Source organism: Homarus americanus, unplaced genomic scaffold (genome assembly GCF_018991925.1).
Source record: "Homarus americanus isolate GMGI-L3 unplaced genomic scaffold, GMGI_Hamer_2.0 scaffold56009, whole genome shotgun sequence".
Taxonomy (NCBI): domain Eukaryota; kingdom Metazoa; phylum Arthropoda; class Malacostraca; order Decapoda; family Nephropidae; genus Homarus; species Homarus americanus.
In genome coordinates, this window is record NW_024739542.1 from 4,665,438 (window position 1) to 4,689,194 (window position 23,757).

At 38.5% G+C, this 23,757-nt stretch overlaps 1 protein-coding gene across 10 annotated transcripts in view; it reads left to right on the plus strand.

Moving 5' to 3' along the window:
* LOC121874898 (glutamic acid-rich protein-like) overlaps positions 1-23,757 on the plus strand; it is a 116,809-nt gene that overhangs the window by 53,610 nt on the left and 39,442 nt on the right. For 7 of the 10 annotated variants that reach the window (XM_042379234.1, XM_042379228.1, XM_042379229.1 and 4 more), the window contains 6 exons: positions 6,897-7,046; positions 9,298-9,508; positions 10,553-10,606; positions 12,872-13,708; positions 16,397-16,417; positions 23,079-23,674. In XM_042379234.1, the coding sequence (XP_042235168.1) occupies positions 6,897-7,046; positions 9,298-9,508; positions 10,553-10,606; positions 12,872-13,708; positions 16,397-16,417; positions 23,079-23,674 (1,869 nt within the window). Of the gene's footprint in view, positions 1-6,896; positions 7,047-9,297; positions 9,509-10,552; positions 10,607-12,871; positions 13,709-16,396; positions 16,418-21,165; positions 21,324-23,078; positions 23,675-23,757 lie in introns of all 10 variants that reach the window. The other 3 variants (XM_042379236.1, XM_042379237.1, XM_042379231.1) reach the window with 2 other exon arrangements.

The window sequence follows — 23,757 nt, forward strand, 5'->3', positions numbered from 1 at the left end:
TTTGGTTGTTTTAAATTTACTGCATAATGTAACACTGGACTTCACATTGTTTGACTAAAATGTTACTAGAAGCATTCTGTATTACAGAAGAGGAAAATAATGAACTTCCTGTGTAAAATATAATACAACAGAAGAGTCGGAATCATTATTGCTTCGATAAAATGTTAATGTAATTATTGTAACAACAAGTTTAAGAATGAAGAATTGGAACTTAATTATTATCATAAAACGAACATACGACTGGTTGTCAACATTGCTTGGTTGATGTTATTTGTCTAGTGATGTAGACATTGACCATTGTTTTGTTTACATTAATAAGAGACGTAACATCATTTATTGAAAAAAAAAGCTACTTCTTTAAAATGTATTAGAAACATGGCAGAAAAAGACGAAGAGTAAGCGGGTGAGTGACCAAAAATTTATCATTGAATAATTTCAAACTTCCCAGTCAGTCAGTCAGTCAGTGAAGATAGATATTCACGGAGTTGACTGACAGATCAATAAATGAACTGAAATGGTTGGTGTAAATGCCATTAGAAGATTAACTTTGATCTAGAGGGTGGAGGTTGAACTGCTTCCTAAGAATGTTATTATAATCTTAAAACTTATAAAATTATAAAAAAAATGAAAACTGAACAACTTGGTTATAAAGGGGGTGTGGTAGTAACGTTACACTGTGGTGATGAGTGTCTATGCTGGTGGTGGTGGTCGTACCTCAGGCAGGTGTGGTGCAGGAAGCCAGACATGTGGCCAGCAGAGCACCAGGGTCGTTCACCCTACCTTCTCTCTTAGTACCTTCCTGACCACTCTTTCCAGATGGTCACTCTTTCTCGTCACTCGCCCGTGGTAGTCAATCTTTCCTAGTGGTAATCTTCTCCAGTTGACACGTGTCCTTGGTGTTCACTTTTCCCTGAACTGTCACTAACTCTTCCCTAGCCGCCACTCACGTTTCTCCTTCGCTTCCATTGCCCGCACTGTCTCTCCTAGTCAGGATCTTGTGGTATCATAGGAAGGACTACTTAGTCACTTCAAGGAGTCCTGTGGTGTAATCCATCAAGCAAACGTCTCTTGTCCCCAGTGATAGTGAGGTGACGCCCTGACCTGGGGCAAGATAGGCAAGGCTTGAGAGGGAAGGCCTTCTTAATCTGCCTGCCTGGAGGGTATAGTTATCAATTATATTTTCCAGGTATCATATCAGGTCTTGATCAGTCGTGTATAATAAATTTTCGTATTGACTGATTTTACGAACAAGTAAAGGCAGACAACGTCAGTAGTAGTCTTGGATCGTTCCTTTTGTGTGACGCAAAACCCGACTGTTACCCTAGTGTGTCAAGTGAAATTCTGGAAGTTACTGTGGCGTTACCTTCACCAGCAATTATAAGAAGCCTTCCGTCAGTATTGCACGGCCAGCAGCCATTGTAGCAGTGTTAAGTGTAGCACCGTCAGGGGCGTCATGGTACAATTTTTCCTGCCCAAGATTCACAGGTTGCGACGTAGGATAAAACGACAAATGGCGCGACAACGCCGTTTGCTGGAAGACGCCGCCTGGCAGTTCCAAGAGCACGAGTCTGGCGGTAACCACAATTGGGGCGCCCCTGGGGAGGGTGTGGGTGGCCCAGGGCACACCCCACCACCTCCCCACCCCTCCTGGTACACGGAGGAGGCTCAGGTGCAGGAAGAAGAGGAAGGTGGGCCAGGGGAGTGTCCAGCGGACAATCCCACCTGCCCCACCGTCCATGGGCACGTCCACCATGACCACCACCACCTTCTGGGCCACTCAGCTAGCGTCACCCACACTCACCATAACCAGGCACGGTCACCACCCCACTCCTACCACTCACTGTCACCATACACCCACCACCACCACTCACTACCACCCCTAAACCCACCTCCACCACCACTCACTACCTCCCTCCCCCCACCACCACTCACTACCCCTCCCACCACTCACTACCACACCACCACCACCACTGCTGCCGCCGCCACCACCACCCACTACCACCGTACACCCATCTCCACTCAATACCACTCTACACCCATCACCAGTCAATACCACCCTACACCCATCTCCACTCAATACCACTCTACACCCATCACCACCCAATACCACTCAACACCCATCACCACCACCACTCTACACCCATCACCACTCTACACCCATCACCACCAATACCACTACACCCATCACCACCACCACTCTACATCACCACTCAACATACATCACCACTCACTACCACCCTACACCCATCACCACCACCACCACCCTACACCCATCACCACTCAACCACTCTACACCCATCACCACTCAATACCAACCCATCACCACTCATACCACTCTACACCCATCACCACCAACATACATCACCACCACTACACCCTACACCCATCACCACTCACTACCACCCTACACCCATCACCACTCAATACCACTCTACACCCATCACCACTCACTACCACCCTACACCCATCAATACCACTCTACACCCATCACCACTCACTACCACCCTACACCCATCAATACCACTCTACACCCATCACCACTCACTACCACCCTACACCCATCACCACTCACTACCACCCTACACCCATCAATACCACTCTACACCCATCACCACTCACTACCACCCTACACCCATCACCACTCAATACCACTCTACACCCATCAATACCACTCTACACCCATAACCACTCACTACCACCCTACACCCATCACCACTCAATACCACTCTACACCCATCACCATTTACTACCACTCATGTTGCATTTCCACTCGGGATGCCTCGATATGTGCGGACAGTATTGATGGGGTTACACTAGGTGGTATGAGTGCATTTTCCCCACCTTCTACCAAAACTTTCACTTTATAACCATGATTTGATAGCTCCTGTTCTCTTGCATGTAGGGAGAGAGATAGGGCGTATCAACTTATGAAACTATCTTCTTCTCCTGCTACTCACTCCTCTTTCATTACTTCTAGGAATCGTTGTAAGGCTATTCTTCATAGGGCCAAGCGGAATTTTATAAAAAGAAAGACTGCTGACCTGACTAACTCTTCTTATAGTAAATCCTTCTGGCCCTGAACTAAAAACATCTGTAATAACTTCTGCACTCCCTCTTTTCCTCCTCTCTTCCGACCTGATAACTCTATAGCCAACTCTCTCTCTAATAAAGCCAATCTCGTTGGCACCTTATTTTCCTCTAACTCCACCTTAGACGATGCCAACTCTGCCCCTCCTACGTATGCTCCTCCTATTGAAGCTATGCCCTTTCCTATTATCTCCAATCGTAGGGTTGCTGGTGTGTTATCTAATCTGGATGTGAATAAGGCACATGGAGCAGACGGAATACCCCCCCGTGTTCTGAGGAAGTGTGCTGAAGTTCTGGCCCTTGTGCTTGCTCGCCTTTCTTGCCCTTTGCCTCAAAACCCAAACGTTTCCTTCTACTTGGAAGCTTGCCTCGGTTCAGCCCATCTCAAAGAAGGGTAACCATTCTAATCCCTCTTAACTATCGCCTCATTACCATAACTTCATCCCTCTTTAAGATTTTCGAAACTTATCTTAAATTCTCATTTTCTCCGTCACCTTGAACCCCTTTCTCTTTTGTCGGATCACCAGTATGGCTTTCGCCAGGCGAGATCTACTGGTGATCTGCTCTCCTAATGCACCAATCTTTGGTCATCCTCTCTTTGGGATTATGGGGAAACTCTTGTTGTAGGATTATTTAGGTCAATTGGCGTGGATTCATTTCTTCAGTCGATGTTGCCATAGTTCAAGTCCCCTATGACAAGGAGGTGGCTTGGGTTGATTGTCGTTGCATTGTCAATAAGGGCTTTTAAGTTCCTTTGGTTTAATAAGCTACATTTTGTGGATCTGTAGATGCATCCGACAATGAGTAAGTCTTTCCCTTTTAGTTTAATTTTACACCACTTTGATTCTTCAAAAACATCCTCTTTCCTCACCCTCACTTGGCTGGCTCTAAAGTCTTGCTTAGCATAGATAACCACACCCCTCTTCCAGGTTTCTTGAGAAAGATTCGTAAATTAGTCATTTCCATCAATATTGAACTCACATTCCTCCGGGTCGAATCTCCTGTTTTTGTACAACAGTCCTACAACACCTACTATATTGGGTTGATGTACCTTGAGTAGTGTTTCAAACTCCGCTTTATAATTAAGGAATGTGTCAGTAGTAGTGAACCTGTTCATGACTTTCAAGCCGGAAATTGTCCTCGGTAATGTCTGTGGTCTTGGTATTGACTCTGGCTCCCCTCCATTCTCTACAGCTGCCTCATTTGCTGAATCCCTTGTGTTTTGTGGGGTGTGGTCAGAGATGACATTGTTTACATGGCAATCACCTCCTCCTGGGTGAGAGGAGGAGTGGGTGGGGGTGTCCTGGTGTTCCCTGGCTCTGTACTGGTGCACTTGCCTCCACTACCTTCCCCTTGTATATAACCCAAGCACGTCCGTCCCTGTTCCTCATGAACTCCTCCCTCTTCTACTTCAATGAATCTTAACTCTGAGACATTTATTTTAAAATAAGTGTCATGTGCTTCCCATAATATGAGTTCACAAATTCTGTTTTAAGTATTTTCATGCTGTGGGTACAGGGGAGAAATAATTACTTAATTTTGTGACAAAACCTGAACAGTATTTTGTTACCTGTTCAGCTGTTAAGGTTTTTCCTTCATATGTAATGTTCCAGCATGTTTTATATTTCCCCCTTTTTTTTCATCTAAAATCATTCTGCATTTGGTAATTATGAAGATCAGTATTGTGGTCTTTTTCCATTATAGTGGCTACTTGAGTAAGAATTTCTTTTAAAACAGCTACAATGAATCGAGAAAATTCACCCTGGTTTATATAACCTTATCTTAACTACCTTAGCTAGAATATATTTAAGGATTGTTAGTTTAGATCAGATAGGTTAGGTTAGAGTGGTTCATTTTGCTTGTTATAAAAGAAATATTATGTACTGTATTGGGTTAAGATTAACTGCGATGCATTCTTTGTACTTAAGCTGCATCAATAAACAAAGTACAACAGGTAATTCCAAAATACAGGGTAATCATTTTGTTTATTAATTTCTTGAATCTGTATTTAAATTTATTTTCTGTGTACGGGTACATGTATCCAACAATTTCATTTTAAGAAATTGCTCCAAAATGAAAGGCAGTTGATTTTGAGGAACTGCCTTTTATTAAATATCACTAAGTTCTCTCTCCTTGTTGAACCTTGTACTGTACTGTATTTACCCCACCATTGTCTTATTTATTTATTACACCAGTCACCAGTCTCCTTGGTGAAGGTCCCTCACTCTTCAATGATTTAATGAATACTATACAGTACTGTAGCTAGATGGTTCCTGCAGGTGTACGAGACAGTAGCTCCCTGGTATATTGAGTCACTTCCATAAGACTTGTTGTTTTTATTTTTGTATACAGTATAGTCTGCATTTATACGGTCAATTGAACCCGTGGAGTACCGTGTAAAACGAGAAACGCGTAAATGAAATAACAGAACATACGGGATTAATTGAAATAGAGACTGGGTCGACCCCCAAACTCCACTTTTTCCGACACAATACGTACCTTGTAGTAAAAATAACATCTTAATTTTATGATGGTATGCACACACAATTAATAATTAAGATAAATATCAATAATATGTATTAGGTTTTTTAACACTTACGTTAGTAGAAAAGCTGGGTCGGCACACGTGGATGGCGGCTGGTTCCGAGGCAGAGGGCAGATTGTTGCCCTCCGGTGAATCACTTTCACTTTCACTACTTGCAGAGGTTTGCAAGGCCTCCCAGACAAACCTCTCAAAGTCCATATCCTCACTGTCAATATCACTATCACTGACTTGGGCTGGCTGTGGTTGTGGTGGGTTGCGGGCGAGGAAGTCCTCAATACTACGTTGACGACTAGCATTGATGTTGTCGAGATAGATCTGGATATACGGCTCCATAACTTTCGTCAGATGGTTATTAGACGCTTCATACCGATGCTTGTCTGGGTCGTTGTCAAGGATGAGCTTAAGTTTTTCCCCCAACTCGATGATTTCCTTCACATTATCATGGCTTGGTCCAGGTAATTCAGTGTTTTTCTCTGGTGGTGGGGGTCCTGCGGAAGCCATTGTGAGTTGTGAGGGGAATAGAGGGCACAGGAGAGAACTGTATACGCGGACTGAGAACAATGAGATAGGCCCTGCTAGGTCAGCGACTTCTACCCTCTGGTGGCAGGGCACGTCATGTTACATTAGACCAATCACAGCTAGCGGCGGAGGGAATGCGTGGGTGGTAAGGATGTGTGGCCCAATCACAGTCCGATACGTCATATGACGTCAGCGATAACGTAAGAGCGGCCTAATGCGCACCACTCACCGCGCTGCTTTCCGCGTATGGTCAAGAATGGACCACATGGGTAAAAAATGGCTCGGCGGTCTGGACCTCTCCAGCCGCTCGCAGCGTAAATGACCAAATTTATCGCGTAATTAAAGCATTTTCATTCTGGCAAGGCACCGCGTAAATGACCAAACGCGTTACAAAAGCTTCGTAAATGCAGACTGTATGATATTTGTCCTCATATTACAGGTATATTCTCCCCTCCCCCCCCATGCTGTATACTTAATATGTCTCGTAATTTTATCTGGCCAGCAGTTTAAATTTGGCCCCACCTCTCACACTCCTGTTCATCAATGATTGAATTCAATGACAATTTTATGTTATCTTTATGCAGTATTACCACTTCAGGTGTTGATATTTAGTACATTTTTGGAAGGTTTTGCTGGTTGAGATGGGATATGAGTGTGACAGATGGGATATTATCCTCAGAAGCATGTGCTATTTAATGTGGTATATTGTAATTTTGCTTAACGCGACCACATCTTCCCTATACAGCCTGGTCCCATGCCTGGAGTGCGTCCTCCAATGGGTGGCGCCGGGGGTATCGTGCCACCTCCCCAGGGTAAAGGATCTGGGGCTATGGGAATCATCATGCCCCTCTACACGGTGGGCATCGTTGTATTCTTCGTCTACACCATTATGAAGGTTGGTACCCTTGTATGTGAGCAGGGAAACAGTCCTCCTAGTTATTATGTCTTTATTTTAAGTGGGTGATGCCCCAGTGAGGATTTATCCCATGTGTGTTGCTTCAGAGTGTATTAATCAATGATGTGTCTCCAAATTTTCCTTGTACCTGTACTCTGTGTTGTGCAAAGTCATAGTTGGGCCATTAATCACTAAAAGCAAGTTGTTGATAATACAGTACTGGTAATTTTGTTGGTGAAGGGAATGAGAGTATCATATGGTATGTTTGTTTTTTAATTTTTACTGCTTATCAACTTACTATGAGTGGTTGGTCTATCCAGTTATGTGGTTTGTGGCTCAGTTAAAACTTGTGGGTTGGTTATTAATATTTATTTTTATTTTTATCCTTCATAAAGTGACTAGCTTTTATTTGCGACAAACTGTTCATTCGCTCTGGTGTCTTCAAAAGTTTGACTGAGAAAGACAAAGATGTACAGGTACTGTACTGTAGTAGAGTTGATGAAGAGGATTTAACTCTGTAGTCTTGTACAAAATTAGAAGTTTTTGTGTTATAAGTGGGAGGGAGTGTGGATGATGCCTTAAGGATCACTTGTTTGTGTTAGGGCACCCCAGACTACTTAGCTGTGAATGGATACCTAACTTTACTGTAGGGAAAGTAAAGGAGGTAGAGTGCAATGCTGACGACACACTGCCATGTGAAAAAAAAAAAAGGTTTAGTATTCTGTGTACAGTATTCACACTGCCCCTGATGGGCAGACAGGCTAGCCTGTGGGATCTACTTTTATGGATTTAGAAAGTGAATTCCAGTAAGGAGCTGTTGAATGCAGTACAAGAATGCTGTATATACTTTTATATTCAAATTCAAATCACTTGAGTCTGGATTTCATATTCTTATACAGTATTTGCTAAAAATCTTTTGAAATTATAATCATAAATTGTTAGCAGTTATGCAATAGCTCGCATGTAGATTAATACACGTAAGTGACTTAAAAATACTGTAGATCACATGTTGAACCAAGTACAGTACTGTAGTTGGTAAATTAGTATCTACCTAGCTCTAGACTGAGTTGCTTAGGTGATGAATTAGGTAAGTATATACTGTAGTGATTATTTGCATAATGAAATGACAGTATAGTGGTAGATATATTGCACTGTTCATAACCTCTCTCATTGAGACTATCCAACACTTAACATATGGCCTGGCATGAACAGTAGTAGTGGGCATTTCAACATGACAGATGGGCAGGCCAGAAATACCCCTCGAGTTCCCGACCTTGTAAAGACCCGAGTCTCAGGTGGGCTGCATGACACGGGGGCTGTTCTTAGCTCACCTGTCCTCAAAAGGTTTCTAACATGACTCATGGCACACTTGTCACACTTCCATCTCACTGGTTGTGTTCTCATGTTCTGTTAGTCTGTTATCTCATTCATGTTCTGTTAGTCTGTTATCTATTTCATGTTCTGTTAGTCTGTTATCTTTTTAAAGTTCTGTTAGTCTGTTATCTCTTCTCATGTTATTCTCTTTCCTCTTTTGTTTTGTTAGTCTGTTATCACTTCTCTCATGTTCTGACTTACCTAGGGTCTCTTCTCTATCTCATATTCAAATAATTTTGTCTGCAATCATTTAGTTTTATTTACTCTGTCTTTCATTCTCGTCTTCCATTAACAAGTGGCGTTTATCAATTTACCATTTTTTGTTTTATTGTTTGTTATTGTATTATAGGTGATGGTTCTTTCCACAAATTACTGATGTATTTGTCTTTTTTTTTATACCCTCTTCAACACTGATCGCCTCATTAGCTGCTTGGGCGGTTGGCCACGTCTCGGTTACGCACTGTTGGCAAGTACTGGGCATGCACCGGCTCCTGAATGTATTTGAACCTGCTCCAGTGTTGGTCAAGTCTGGTCTTGAAAGAGCTCACACTACGTGCCGTCACAACACTCTCTGGGTCTTTTTTATGTCAATTTGAAACACAAATACCCTGGACATTATCTGTTGATGCTATGAATATCTCAGCTACAATGATTGGAGATTTACACTGATGTCACTCTCTTGATAAAGTATGAAACTTAACACTTCTTTAACTCCTACTTTCCATCATATCATTTACCTCTCACAGATGAACACTAAACCATCCAAATGTATGTTTTCCCCAGAACCTTATTTCGCTGTAGACTTATACTATCATCACTTTACCATTGGTGCCAACACATCATGGTAATAGTGCCTCACTTCCACATACTTTTGCAGGTGTTGTTCAAAAAGGGTCAGGAAGATGATAAGACGCCCAAGCTGAAGGACTTTGGTTTGGATCCTGAATACCGAAAGTATGTGTTTGCTGAGGAGTACCTGGACAATACTGATGTTTCCACAAGGGATCAGTATCGCCGACAACAGCGAGAAGAATCTCGCTCAAGGAAGAAGTTCCAGCAGGAACAACAGGCAGAGACGACCAAGATTGGTAAGTGTATTTATAATAGATTACTGGGCTTGATTCTATAAGGCATGTAGCAACTAGGGGTTGTGGGGAAAATGAACAGTCAGATGAGCTTTAACACTATCATGGAACTTTATAGGAAAGTTTGACACTTTGGTTTAAACTCAGAGCTATGATTGTAAGCATCTTGCACCTTACAGTACACAAGTTTAATGTGAACTTCCCCATTCAGAATTTGTTATTGATATACTGCACCCGGTGTAATGGGTAACAGTAACTTCGAATATTACCTTGGGATCAAAATTTATCTAATGTCTGATCATAAAGTATAAGCAGACCCTTGAGGTGGTGCCTGCAATAGGATATATATACAGTACCTGCATGTACAACCAAATGTGCTATTTTTTGGGTACGAGTGTGTGAGGTATAATGAGTGTGCGGTGTATCCTAGATAAGTAGAAAATGTATTGATCAACTTGAAAATGCATTTTGAACAAAACTTTTTGAAAAAAAAAGATATAGTACAGTATCTTCATTTATATATTGTACAATATACAATTTTAACAATGCTAATCTATTCATCTTTTGGTTGGTGTGTTCTGCACTGAGTCACTTAGATGTAATGTATGTATTAGAGGACTGATTTGCTTCACTACAGTACATTCTGTTATCAGCTTATATTAGAGTTGCAAAAGTTGTATTGAGATTATGTTATGATTTTCATTTTGTATAGATCATAGATGTTAACTTTAACTTTTGTTTAAATTTTATAATTTGTTACAAATATTGAGTACCACTTGTAGTTTGGGGTATGACAAATGAAACTTTCAGAAGTTATCAATTGTGATAAATTTTGGTAAAAATTTTATAAAGTGTCACAAATATTGAATGGAAAATGTAGTCTTGGCTGTAACTGTCAGAAATGATTAGGTGTGGTGTGAGTGTCAGTGTGTGGATGAGGGGTGGGTGAAGACGGCTATGTGGTACTGTAGTGTACCGGTAGGGTGTGTCTTGTTGCTCTCCACGCACTAACAAACCACTGTACCACTGTTAATTCTGCTGCTCAAGGTGGTAAAGGATGGAAATCACAAAACAAGATGGACACAAAAGGCAAGAAGCTGGGTAGGTCTTCAGGCTAAGCTTTCCAGAGTTGTGTGTTTGTATGTCTCTGTCTGATGCCGCTGAGCCAGAAGGATATGAATCATTGTTACGTGTGTAAACTCCTAACTTAATATCTGACAAAACTAATTACACTGAACAGTTATAAAGACGAAGAATTTATGTAGATTATAAATGAAAGTTTTAATTCACTATACTTGACAATAATATTTAGTTTAATTTAAAAGAAATTATGTGTAGTGTTGATAATTAATGAAGCCTTTAATTCAATACATGCAAATATAATTTTTAATTAATACTAATGTATGTTTAAAGAGAAGGAAATTATCACAGTACAGTACTAATAAAGACAAAGGATTTATATCCGATCCTGTAATGATTAGAGATCTTTGGTGATTATTACTAAAGATTGGATATTAATCATTTACCATAAAAATTGTCTTTTTGATGCACAATAAACAATGAAACACTGAAATGTACAATAGAACTAGATGTTATGACGAAGTACAGTATAGTAGTACACTCATGTTGTACACAGTCTTTGAACTACTACAGTACTCTCTTTGTACAGCACACATGTTTCCTCACTCTGTCTCCCAACCCTTAACTTTGTACTTTACGTGCACATCAACTCACTCTCTCTCTTAATCATTCAATAAATTACTTTCCTTTACTCTTGTGACCTCTCTTCTTCAATAGTACTGTACCAGATAACCAGCACCAAGAACACTAAAGACTCACTCTTTGATGTCATTTAGCCATTCTAGCTGCCTTACCAGATGCGTTCTACCAAGATGTCTGCCACCTGTACTTAGACCCTACCAAGATACCCGTCTGTTTTTGGCCGCTGTTATTTCTTGCATCATCCCAGCCAGTAGTGGATCCAAGATTTATTTCATTGGAAGGGAAAGAAAAATTTTGGGTCCCATTTAAGATAAGCCCCCTAGCTTATTGCACCTTCAGATTAAATACCCTACTGCTAACCTAACCTAATGTAACCTAACCTAACTTAATGTAACCTAACTTAATCTAACCTCAGGTAATGTAACCTAACCTAATGTAATCTAACTTAATATAACCAAACCTAACCTAATCTAACCTAACTCAGGCAACATTAGGCTGTTTAATAATCAGGTGAAATAAGCTAGAGGTCTACCGAATCATCAGGCGATCCAAAATAATGGATTTTCTCCCCGAACAAATGAGAATTGCCCTTTTTTTTCTTAAGTGGGATGAGGGAAGAAGGGCCTCAGCAGAGTGACATATTTATGATTACAAGCATACTATATATTACTTTAGAAATATGTCTTTCAAACAGTGGAGTAAGTTAGAGATATTATGTCTTCCATGTTAGAGGCTGTTCGGTATTTCATTATTAAAAGCCTGTACTGTATCCACAACCCCACAACTCTACAACAACTAAAAATTTCCACTTTTTTGGGAGGTGGGGCATTGATCCTCCCCTCCCACTCAAATTTCACCCTTCTGGCCTTCATTAACCTGTAATGATTCATACCATCTTGTCAACTTATCTGTTTTGGCTACTATTCACAGTACAATACTATATGTTAATTTTTTTTCTCTTGACAATATTGAGACTACACTTTGTTTAACTTTCGAGTTTTTCTCAATGCACCGACAGTAAGCTAAGACCTTAGTCCTCTCTTTTTCTTTTTGCTGTACGTATAAAACTTTCAAAAATATATTTTAGATTCGATTCTGATCCCTCAATACCATCTCTCAGTCATTTTTGTATTGTTATGCAGTTTATTCATAAATTATTTATTTACACTCTTGTAAGCATTCTTCTCTTCTGATAATAAGGTACAGTAGCTGGAGTCTCAAACAAACACAGATATGTCCATCACTTACTCTCAGGTGTTAACTCTAATGACCATGATTAGATAATCTAACAGAAAATGCTAGGAATTGACATACTGTAGTAGTAGGATCTTATACCTTATGAATCGGACTTAAGTTAGAACCATAGGTTTTGTAAGTTATAGAATTAACTTCAAATAGTCTTAGTACGTATATCTGTATACTACAGTACTTTAATTGTAGTGTACTGTATTTGTATTTTAGTAAAATAGTTTTGAATGGTTTTTCAAATGCAATATGTACATAAGTTCAGGGAAGTGTTTGAGAAAGGATTAGTGTGATTATGATTTTTTTATGTATATGACAGTTCTGTGACATCATTGTAGAAATCCTGAGTGAGATATCATGCAAAATATATCACTGCACTGCTTACTCCCCATGTGATAGGTGAGTGGTACCTGCCAGAAGGCTTTATTAACCAGTCAGATGACGAATCTGATGATGAAGCTTTAAACTTACTGATTGGAGGTGCCACTGTCAATGACTCTGCCCGGGAGACTTATCGAGATCGCTTACAGAAAGGTCTCTATTACAATACTAAAAAAAACTGTAAACCTAAGACCAAAAGTCAGTTCAGATCACAACAGACCTTAGATGATTCTGACTATAGTAAAGATGAAGATTGGTTTAGAAATATGGAGAGGTCCCAGTGTGGGGGCCGCCATGGACAGACCACAAAGAAGCAGGTACTGAAGGACATATCTCCAGAAGAGACCTTTACTGATGAGGAAGTAGATTACATGTTAAGTGATGAGTTTTTTCAACTTCTACAAAATGGACTGAAGAACTATGATCCAGGAAACAACATGGATGGTGAGAAAATTGAAGAGATTTGTCAGCTAGCGAGGGATCATTTGTTTAGCAGAAAGGACACAGGGGATCTCTTGAGTAACCATCAGTATTCTTCTGAAGAAGTACAGTCTCATCCTGATGATGTCAAGTATGACACTACTGCAGGACTCCCCTGTGAGAATGAACCATCAGTGGACCATGAGCTGTCAGAAGACCCCTGGGCCACGAGTCCTTATAGTTCTCAGCACAACTCTTCTGAGAAGAGTGAGGAAGATTCTGCTCCCATTGTCTCACATTCAGGGAGTGAAGAAGAATTTCAGGTACATGATAGTACAGACAAACAAGTGGATATGAGAGCATCTGTGGAGGACCACCCAAGAGAGGAACAAGGTGCCTGTAAAGAGGAGCCAGTGAACGTACTCAAGGAAAAAGGTGATGCCATAGCTTCCTCCCCTGGCATTGTTAACCTGTATCATATACTGTACTAGGTAGAGGTAGCAAAAGCTGATTCTTCCCCTGTATTAGATGAAATCACTAAGAAAGGTATTACAGTTCTTTGGTAGTTATGATTTTTTTGTCTTATGTATAGTACTGTACTGCAGTATGATGGATCATAAAGTATGAGTAGGTCTGGTAATATAGTTCACCATGTTGAAGATTCCAACACAATAAGCATGTAACTGTGTGTTGAGGCTGTCCACAATATACAATAGGACCTCGTAGAAGTTTTAATCCCCTCGTTTATTTTTTACTTTCGGGTATTTATTCCATAAGAGAATTTTCAGATTAGAGAATAAAATTAGGTGATGAATATTAAAAAATAAATCCCTGAATTTTCCTAAAGCAGTGAGAAGTGCTTAGGGACGAGGCCACAAGTTGACGGAATACCTCATGAAAATATTAATATCTTGGTACATTACCTGTACAGGTATATGTAATCCACGACCCCAAAAATATGTATGACAAGTACGTAATGCATATCCATCAGGAAAAGTGTGAGTGGGAAAATATGAATTATTAGAAGATTACAATTGGTAAAAAATACTGTACAGAGAATAGAATACAAGTCAGCTATGAATGCTAATTTAGTAGTCGTACATTTTGAGTTTCACATGTACTGTACTGGACAGTTTTACAAAGGAGGATATCATAAAGAGATTTCATTAAGTGCTTGAGAAATCAGTAAAGTTATTAATTACATGAAGAGCTTGTAAGAATGAAAATGAGAAAGAGGGAATGATGGATAACAGGGAGATTCATAGTTCTAGAAGAATTATGTTTAGGTTAGGTTAGGGAATGATGTAAGCAACGGTGAGTGGTCAAGGGCGAGAATTATGAATCATAAAGTGAGGAGGATAAACTCTTGAGAAGTTTGGGAATGAAAGCGTACAACAGGATCACCAAATAAAGACAGTAGTGGTGTAAGATTAAAGTGTTGTGTCATTTGAGGGGAATTCATGTGTGTGTGTAAGGCTGCCACTGGTGGTAGAGTGGAAGTGTGAACTCAGGAGCTGGAAAGGCAGGAGCAGTATAATGAAACAGGAGCATAAAGAAAGTAACATCGGAGGATATATAGAGAGAAAGTTGAGTGCCATAGAGGATTGGAGCCATTAAGGTGTGAAGTCTCTCTAAGGTATGGATCAACAATGTAAAAAATATGTATAAATGGACAAAGAAAAACAATAAAAGAGTTTGGAGAGAGAATTGTTGAAATTTTTTAGGAAATGGGGAGCAGTATGCTAGGAAATGAAGAACTGTAAGGGGGAAGGGGAGGTGTTTATGGAGGGTGTATCTATTCAAAATTTTCACTCGTCTTACAAATCCCAGAGTCCTTGGATTTGGAATTAAGTGGTTTTTCGTTTTTTATTTTTTAGGAATAATGAATCTGTTGCATTTTAGTTGAGGATATGAGGAAGCTTATGTGGAATTTGTCTTGTTTGGTGTGTTAGCCCTCTCTTACTACTAGCAGGGCTTGTCTGCCATCTCTCTTGTGTACTCTGTCTTCTGCTGTGTCTGTTTTAAAGCTTCCTCTATATCTTGGTTCACCCAACACAAGATTTGAAGATATATAAAGGAAACAGATTGATGGGAAAAGTTAGATTTACATAATGTTAGGAAATGAGAACTCTTGACACTAGAAAATTAGAATAATCGACAGGAGTTGGATTTTTCATCTGCGGATTAATTTTCATATTCAGCTATTGATACCCAATCTTACTGTAGCTAATGTTATTCATCGTACTTGTTTCCTTCGTAACTAATGCTTAACTTTTATATGGAATATTAGTTGTATAATAGTGCTAGACATGAGCAAGCTAGGTACAGTACATACCTATTGAAGTATTGTATATGTAAAAGTTTATTCAAGGAAATTTTGATAAGTAAAAAGTAAATAACTAGTTAATCAAACAACAAAGTATAAATTAGTCTAAATAAAGTAACTAACTATTTTATTCAGTATTGATCATAAACAGCGTGAACCATTAAAAACCATTTAAACAGTATTATCACTGCATGTCCCCCATCATTCAACCATTATTGTATGTAAACACTCAACTGTTGGTTACCTTCCTATGTACTGTACTGTGTAGGGGTGAAAGAAAGTGAATTGTAAATTTATTTAGTCTATGATGATACAATAATAATTTTTTAAGTTAACTACTGTAGTGTTTGAACTTGAGGTCACTGAGCACTTTACTGTATATACCATACATAATGTGCTAAATTCTCTCTCTAAGAAAAAAAGACTAGGTTTACAGTATTGTAGAAAAACATCAGTTTAATGATATATAGATGGGTCGAAATTTCAGACTTTTAATTACAATACAGTATTTAGATTTTTTACTTTTGACACCACTTTCATTTATTGGGATTATAAGAATATTCACCCCATCATTAATAAAGTGTTGTAAAGATCCTCATCATTAGTATTGTAGCAGTTATCAATTTGAAGGTGTGGAAGTGTTGTGTGTGACAGATAAAATCAGTATCCATATTCTTGACTTTACTGTCTTATGATCCTTTACTGATTTTTATAAACTTCAGATAATTATCTGTGACATGATACAGTATGTGTATTGTTGGTTTACCTAATGCAACACATTATTTTCCATGCTGCAGGGAAGCCAGAGTGTGACAAGAGTAAGTATATGATCACTTTTTGAGGTGGAACAGAACAATGTTTCAATCTTTACCTCTTAAATTTTATTTGATGACATTATCAAATTTTTATTTTTATTTCTTGTAACACGTTTTTATTCTTTTTACGGACACACTGGATAGACTTGACTTTTTCAGAAGATGTTCCATACTGTCAGGGTGAACCATCAGGTGCACTTGAACTGAGCCTTTTAATAACATTTATCATATTGAAAATTACTTGGAAGAGCTGTGCATAAAAGACAGTACAGCTGGGAGCACAAAGCAAAGTGTAGCTGCCGTGTGCCAGAGGATGTTGCTGTACACATAGAATACTGTCATTCTCACTTCTTAAAAAACAAAAACAAACAGGTTTTTCATACTTATACTGAATCACAAAAAATCATTTTTCTTGCTGGGGCACCTTAGGAGAACTTGCCTGAATTTTCCCTAATGTTTTCACTTAATAGCTTGACATTGTAACTGTAAATTGAAGTACCTGGTACAGTTTACAAATGATTCTGATTGTACTCTGTACTGTACACCTATGTTATATTTGCTGTATACAGTATATGTACTGTACTGTATATTCATAAATACCAAATCTAAGTATTTGTACTGTATAGTATAAATGTGAAGGTTAAATATTACAGTGTAATAGTTTTTTGTTTTAACTGTGGGATATGTGAGAGAACAGTAAACTATGAAGGAGCACTTTGGCACAGGGTAACACTCAGGTCACAGCGTGTGAGGCCAAAGATTGATCGCAGGGTCAAGCATGGTTATACTGTGTGTATACAGCGATGGTCACTGTCATGTTGAGGCCTTGGACTGAGGTAATCCTTCTTACATATGAAGAGACATTTTGATGATGGGAGATGTAAGAAAGGGATTTAGACTTGAGAAATGTTTTAGAAGATGAGACATTTAATTTTTTTATGAAAATGCTATCTTGATCACAGATGTCTTTTTTCTTCTGCCCAAAGATAAACTGACTGATTACAATTTTTCCTAATAAGCATTGAAATAGAAATTAGCTGTATTTGTCCAGTTACCATAAAATATAAGAAACCCAGTTGAGCAGCATGTACAGTACAGTATGTTGCACTACCATGTCAGATTTCAGTGTGACCATTGATTAAGCTTAATAGAACAGTAATAGGGATATTATTGGTTATTTCTAGAACAATGATTGTGTGGGAAGAAAAGACTTATGCATAACAACTCTTTCTCATCAGTGTTTTATCCTGACCAAAGATAATTAATACTGTACAAGGGATCATTTGGTACAGTAGAAGTAACTTGGTGAGAACTGAGACAGTCTTTCTTGATTCCAACAATCCATATGAAGCCTTGACAATAATATATATTTTACAGCTGAATCATATTTATCTGATTTTGTTAGTAAATATACCGGTAATCCCTTTCCTGTATATCTAAATTTAGAAATCTGGATGAATTCCTAAATTAAAAATAATTATCTTTAGTATGGGACACAGTACAAGAAAACTAACATGGTAGCCCAGACAAGGGACAGATGTAGTTGGTGCTTGTATGCAGCTTACCCTGATATTTAATACCACTTCTGTGCTAATTAATTGCTTTATTGTATGTTGATACTGGAGAGCTCTATCACTTACCATATGTCTAACTGGTCTCCCTAGAAGTTCAAAGCTAAATGCAGGAGGAAACAGAATGTTCAGGGCAGTGTTCAGTACCGTCACACTGGACAACACCCTCCTCACATCTGACTCAAGCAAGTATTGAAACTGAGTCAAGTGGTGAGAGCCAAGCTTGCCACTGCATTTGAAATTGATTTAATTTCCAAATAAATACTGTATTATGCCAGACTTTGGGCTCTAGAAAGACATGTGCCATCAAGAGTGGGAAGAAAATCTTATTATTTCAGTAATTCCAGGTGATGTTGCAGGCATAGTAAATGCAGTTGATAAGGGGATGTAGACTCTGACATTGACTCAAAATGAACAGTGGCATAAAGTAATGCTACTCCTGTATCTTGGCCTGCTGGTAGCCATTCCTTATCTATCTACAACACTGCTAATCACAGACAACCTCCTGAATCTGAAGGAGCTGGCCACATTAGCACTACTCTCCCTCAGTACAGTATTGTGACACCCACACAGTATTCTCCTGCAAAATTATTTACTTCACCTAATTTATTTCCCTCTTACAGTCTTTCAGTTGTTGTTTATGATACGGTGAGTCTTAATGTTAACACGTTGAAAAGTCCATCTTTCCTAAATTCATTTAATCTTTTAGTGATTAAGACTTTAACAATATTTATATGAATCATAACACCCTTCAGGCATCAGATCTAAGGATAAAAAAAAATTTAGTTGTGAAGATTTATTTTGTCAACTTTGGAAATATAAGAGATGTAGTGCTGGTGTTGTCAGGAATTTATACCTTAATATTACGCTGTACCTCAACACATTAAATAGTAGCTGTGCAAGAATTGTAGTTTAGCTGTGACGGCTGACGGCATGACACTTGAGAGATGATGGCCTTTTTAACACAATGATTGGTACAGTATAGCGATTAATACAGTTATTCATTAATATTTTATTTATTGGTTGAAAAATTATTTAAGGAAAATACTTGTTTTGTATACAGGTACAGTATTTGTTTTCTCAGTTGGTTGTTGGTTAAAATGAGTTATTTATAGTTATTTCCTTGTGTATTTATTTGAAATATATTTTGTCTCATGTGAATCTTTCATATTGTTGTGAATATATTACTTTAGTGTTTATATAACAATCCTGTCATTGTTCTCATGTGTGTGTGTGTTTAGTTCAGTGATGAGGCTGGACACCCTATTGGTTGTTGTCTGGTAAAGAAGCCATAAATCTTACTGAAACTAGGATGAATTTCAAGGTGTTGTCTCGACATCACATTTCCACACAACACATCTTGTGCTGTGTTGAACACTTTTCTAGATTCAATAGATTTTGTGTATATGAAATCTGTAACCCATTTAAAAAACAATGATGAGGAAAATTTGATCCATGTCAAGGTTTTCTGTTTGTTGATAGTGTTTTGTTTTGATGAAGAAAATATTTTTCTCTAGGTATACAGTTATATAATATAATAGCCACATAGACAGCAAGGTGGGGTAGGCAGCAGCAGGTCTCTTAACCCTTTGCACAAGATAAAACTTGAAAGTAGAGAATGACAGATATATTGTATGGAAATAGAAAATGAGAGAGCAAAAGAGAGAGAACAGGGGGGGGGGGTAATAAAGTGATGCAACAGTAATACATATAACATACTTAAAGAATATCTGGAAAGCGTTGTAGTGTTGTCATTAGACCGCTCACATTACTGGCTGGTGTGGATTCCTACAGGCAGAATTTTTATACAGTACAGTATTTTGATGGAATTGAATGTTTAGAATCACAAAAATCACAAAGGATAAGTTAGTGATTCTGTTGTTTAAATAATCTTGTATGAGGAAGGAAATGGCAGCCTATTTTCACTGACCGTTGGTTGACACTCTATATTTATTACAAGACCATTTTAATTTTTGTTTCGTTTTAATTTACTCGTTGATATCTTGGACAATTTTGAAGCATTGAAATATGTATTAGTCTTTGCTAGTGTAACATAGTAGCGAGTATTTTCATTTCCACAACCCTCCGGCCTTGTCCCTTATATACAGTAACTACCCAGCACATTTGTCTCTCCTTTATAAAGATATTAAATACATCTATTCACAGACAGTCTTCACTTCCTACTTGGGTATTGTGAGTTGTAAATTCTCTGGGTTTTAGGGATATGGCCAGTATTTGAGACTGGTTCCTCTTCTTGTTGACTAGGCTCCCTCCTGATACACTAACCTTTGTACCTGTACTCACACCGGTAGAGTAAGAAGATATTGGGTGCATTTTCCAATAGTGCAGCAAATTCTTGGTGGGATAGTTCAGGAGGAGAGGCGACAGGATTTTTGTGGGTGACCGTTCATTATAACTTAACTTCTTTAGTGTGAATTATTGAGTCAGTTTCTCTTCCTGTCTGAACTACAGGGGTACTGGTAAAACTTGCCTTTCATATTTCACTGATATTTCCAAGTGTTTTATTATTGGTATGGTTCAGCTTTTCTCTTTACAACATTATGTAAAATTTATAAAGAATTACTCATTTTTGTTTTGGTCTTAAATTATGTCATCTTGATTTATTTTATGCTTAGCAGTTCTAATTATTTCTGTTTTAGTAGATTTTTTTTTATTATGGTCAAGCTTTTTTTTAATATTTATGATCAGTTGTAAGAATTTTCCAGTTATTGTGTTAAAAGAACTTGTGACCTTACAGTATATAATTTATCATTAAGGAGATATATACTGTACTATGCCTCTTTATGTTCTTAATGACCACCTTGCATGAACTTGTGATAAATATACGAGAAACATTTACAGTGAGATCCAGGTGAGTAATGAATGATGCACTAGAATTGATGACTAGTTTACATGTAGTGTATACAGTATAAGATACCTCAAACACACACACAGTAAACCACAGACTTTGGGTGATGAACACATGAGGCTGCTGACCACAGACATGGGTACAGGTGTTTCTTAAAATAGTTATTATTTGTATAGTCTAGTACAGTACTGTAAAGAGTAAATGGAACAAGAGTTCATGTGCACTTTGCCCACTTTCATCATGAGTGTCTTGCAAAATGTCATACACTTAAAATTCGAGGGAAAGTAAGTAACCTGCACGAGGGTCCACAGAGGATGAACAATTGGACCACCTTCGACGTCGCCTGGAGGAGACGGAGAAGGCGATGGAGCGCCTCATGTGTCAGATGGGCTCAGTGACAGACAAGCTGACGGCCGCTAAGATCACCGAGGTTCTCTCCCAGGCACAAGCCCAGGCAAAGATCCTCAAGGTCAGGCCCTAGAATTAAGATGCACTGGAGGTCCTAACCTTCTTTGGGATCACTGATGTTATTGGGGTTTAAATCATAGCCGTTTGCCTCCTTTGGAAACGATGCCTTTAACTAGGAAATTTTCTATGAGTTTATTGTTAATTTGGCTGCGGACGTGAATTATACGTAGCCGCTCGTCTTTCGGTAATTTGCTCTTGAAGAGTAAATTGCGAGGAAGCCTTGATATGTGTCCTCCTGGGTATAATTCATGTATAAATGCTGTCAGAATTGATCCCAGTGAAGGTTAAGATGCTGTCGGAGACCATGGAAGATTTGTCATGGTGAAGTCAGACAAATTCAGAATTTTTTTTTATAATAATAATAATACTTTCTATTTACAGAATATTAAAAACTCATTTGTTTCATGTTTACTTCATTCTTTGATTGATAAAGGTAACACTGATAATGATTACCAACACAGTACATGTAACTCTGAATAATATCCTGAAAAGCGTTAAAGTAAAAGACGAAATATTATGGAGGAGGAGGCAAGACATGGTGTGAGTGTCCTTAAGAATGTGAGTCTTGAGCAGAGGATGTTTGCAGTTGGGAAATTTAACACTGGGAGGTGGAAGAATGACACAAAAATGACAAGTGTGTATAGGTTATATATCACAGGTGCAAGAAAAACAAACTGGAGAGTAAAGGTCATAACAAAGTACTGTACTGTAACAAACAACTGACCAAAGGGCTATTAAGCTGGTCAGTCACTAATTGATAAACAAGAAATAAATAAAACGAATGATAGAGAAAGATGACAAGAATGAATGTTGAAACTAATGACATATATGTTTGGGATAAATGTTTATAATTGAAGCATCTAACAGGAAGAGGGAAACTTGTGTCATGTGTAAGTATGTCAGAGATGGGTAATGGTGCTGAGGTTGTTTAATATTTTCATCATTGGGGCAGTACTGGATAAGATGAGTGGTGATAAGTGTGAGTCTAATGAATAATTATAAGCAATGTAAGTGGAAGGTGAGAATGTTTATGAATATTAGTGAATGACTTTGGAAGAATATGTGCTAAGAGAAGATACAGTAATTGTAAATATGAACAAAAGTAAACTGATGAAAGTAAGGAGAGAAGTGAAATGGAAATAAAAACTGTCAGCTTGAATGGAGATAGATGAAATAAAGGAAGGGAGGAAGATAGATAAGAGAGAGAGAGAGAGAGAGAGAAGCATATATATATATATATATATATATATATATATATATATATATATATATATATATATATATATATATATATATATATATATATATATATATATATATATATATATATATATATATATATACAGTATATATATATATATATATGCAGAAGTTTAATTTGAGATTGCTTTCAAACATATTTGGTCGAGAAGAAAAAATAAGTGTGGTGTGTCATTATTAAATACAGATTTGCTCTAATGAAGTTTGATATTTATCTTGACAAATCTACTCATGATCTCCCTGATTTACTTATAAGGTGTTTGTTCCTGAGTAGATGCTAACATTACTATCCTTTTCCTTACCTCCACCACCTCAACCACAACCACCACCTTCCTTGTTACCAACACCTTTACTCTTACCACACTAACAACACTCGCCTTGACCCTCACCACCACTACACCATCTTCCGTCATTGTCGCCACAATCACCGTCACACACACACACCCGCCACCTCCATCAATATAACAATCACATTAAACACCCAAATTACCACCAGTTTCCACTGCTATCTCTGGTATCTTGGCAGAGCTTGATGAATTCTCCCATGAACTTGAAGCTCGACAGAAAGAAAAAAAAGAGGAGTTGGCGAGGATGATGGAGAAAGAAGAGGAGGAGAGAAAGAATAAACAGAATGTATCTAAAGAATGTCACTCAAATAAGAGAAAAGCAATGAGTGATCTGTCTCCAGATGCTTCACCCTCACCTGGTCAATCTAACAATGTCCAGCAAAGTTCCTCCTCAACCTCAAATGGTGCTATACCACTTGGATTCACAGATCCATTTTCCAGAAAAGCTTTTAACAGTAGCATGAGCAGCCCTGTTACTTCCACCAGCCATCTCAATTCTTACTCTAACACTGTTTCTCCTGCCCCCATAAATGAAAATTGCACACACTCCTCTACACACACCACCATCAGTACACGTCCTTCCCACAGATCCTCCTCCTCCAGACACCACCCCAGATACCCCTTCTCTACAGCCAGTAACCCTGCAAGCACTAACAGACACAGCAGAAGGAGGAGCAAAAGGACTTCAAGTACCTGCTCTTCTGCCTTCAATAGTAACAAAGTCCCAGCTCCCTCCAGTAGAGCAGTAAGTGCTGCCTCCATTATATATCATAAACTATTCATAAATCCTTCACCATTGCCATGTTGGCACTATGATGAATCATTGGG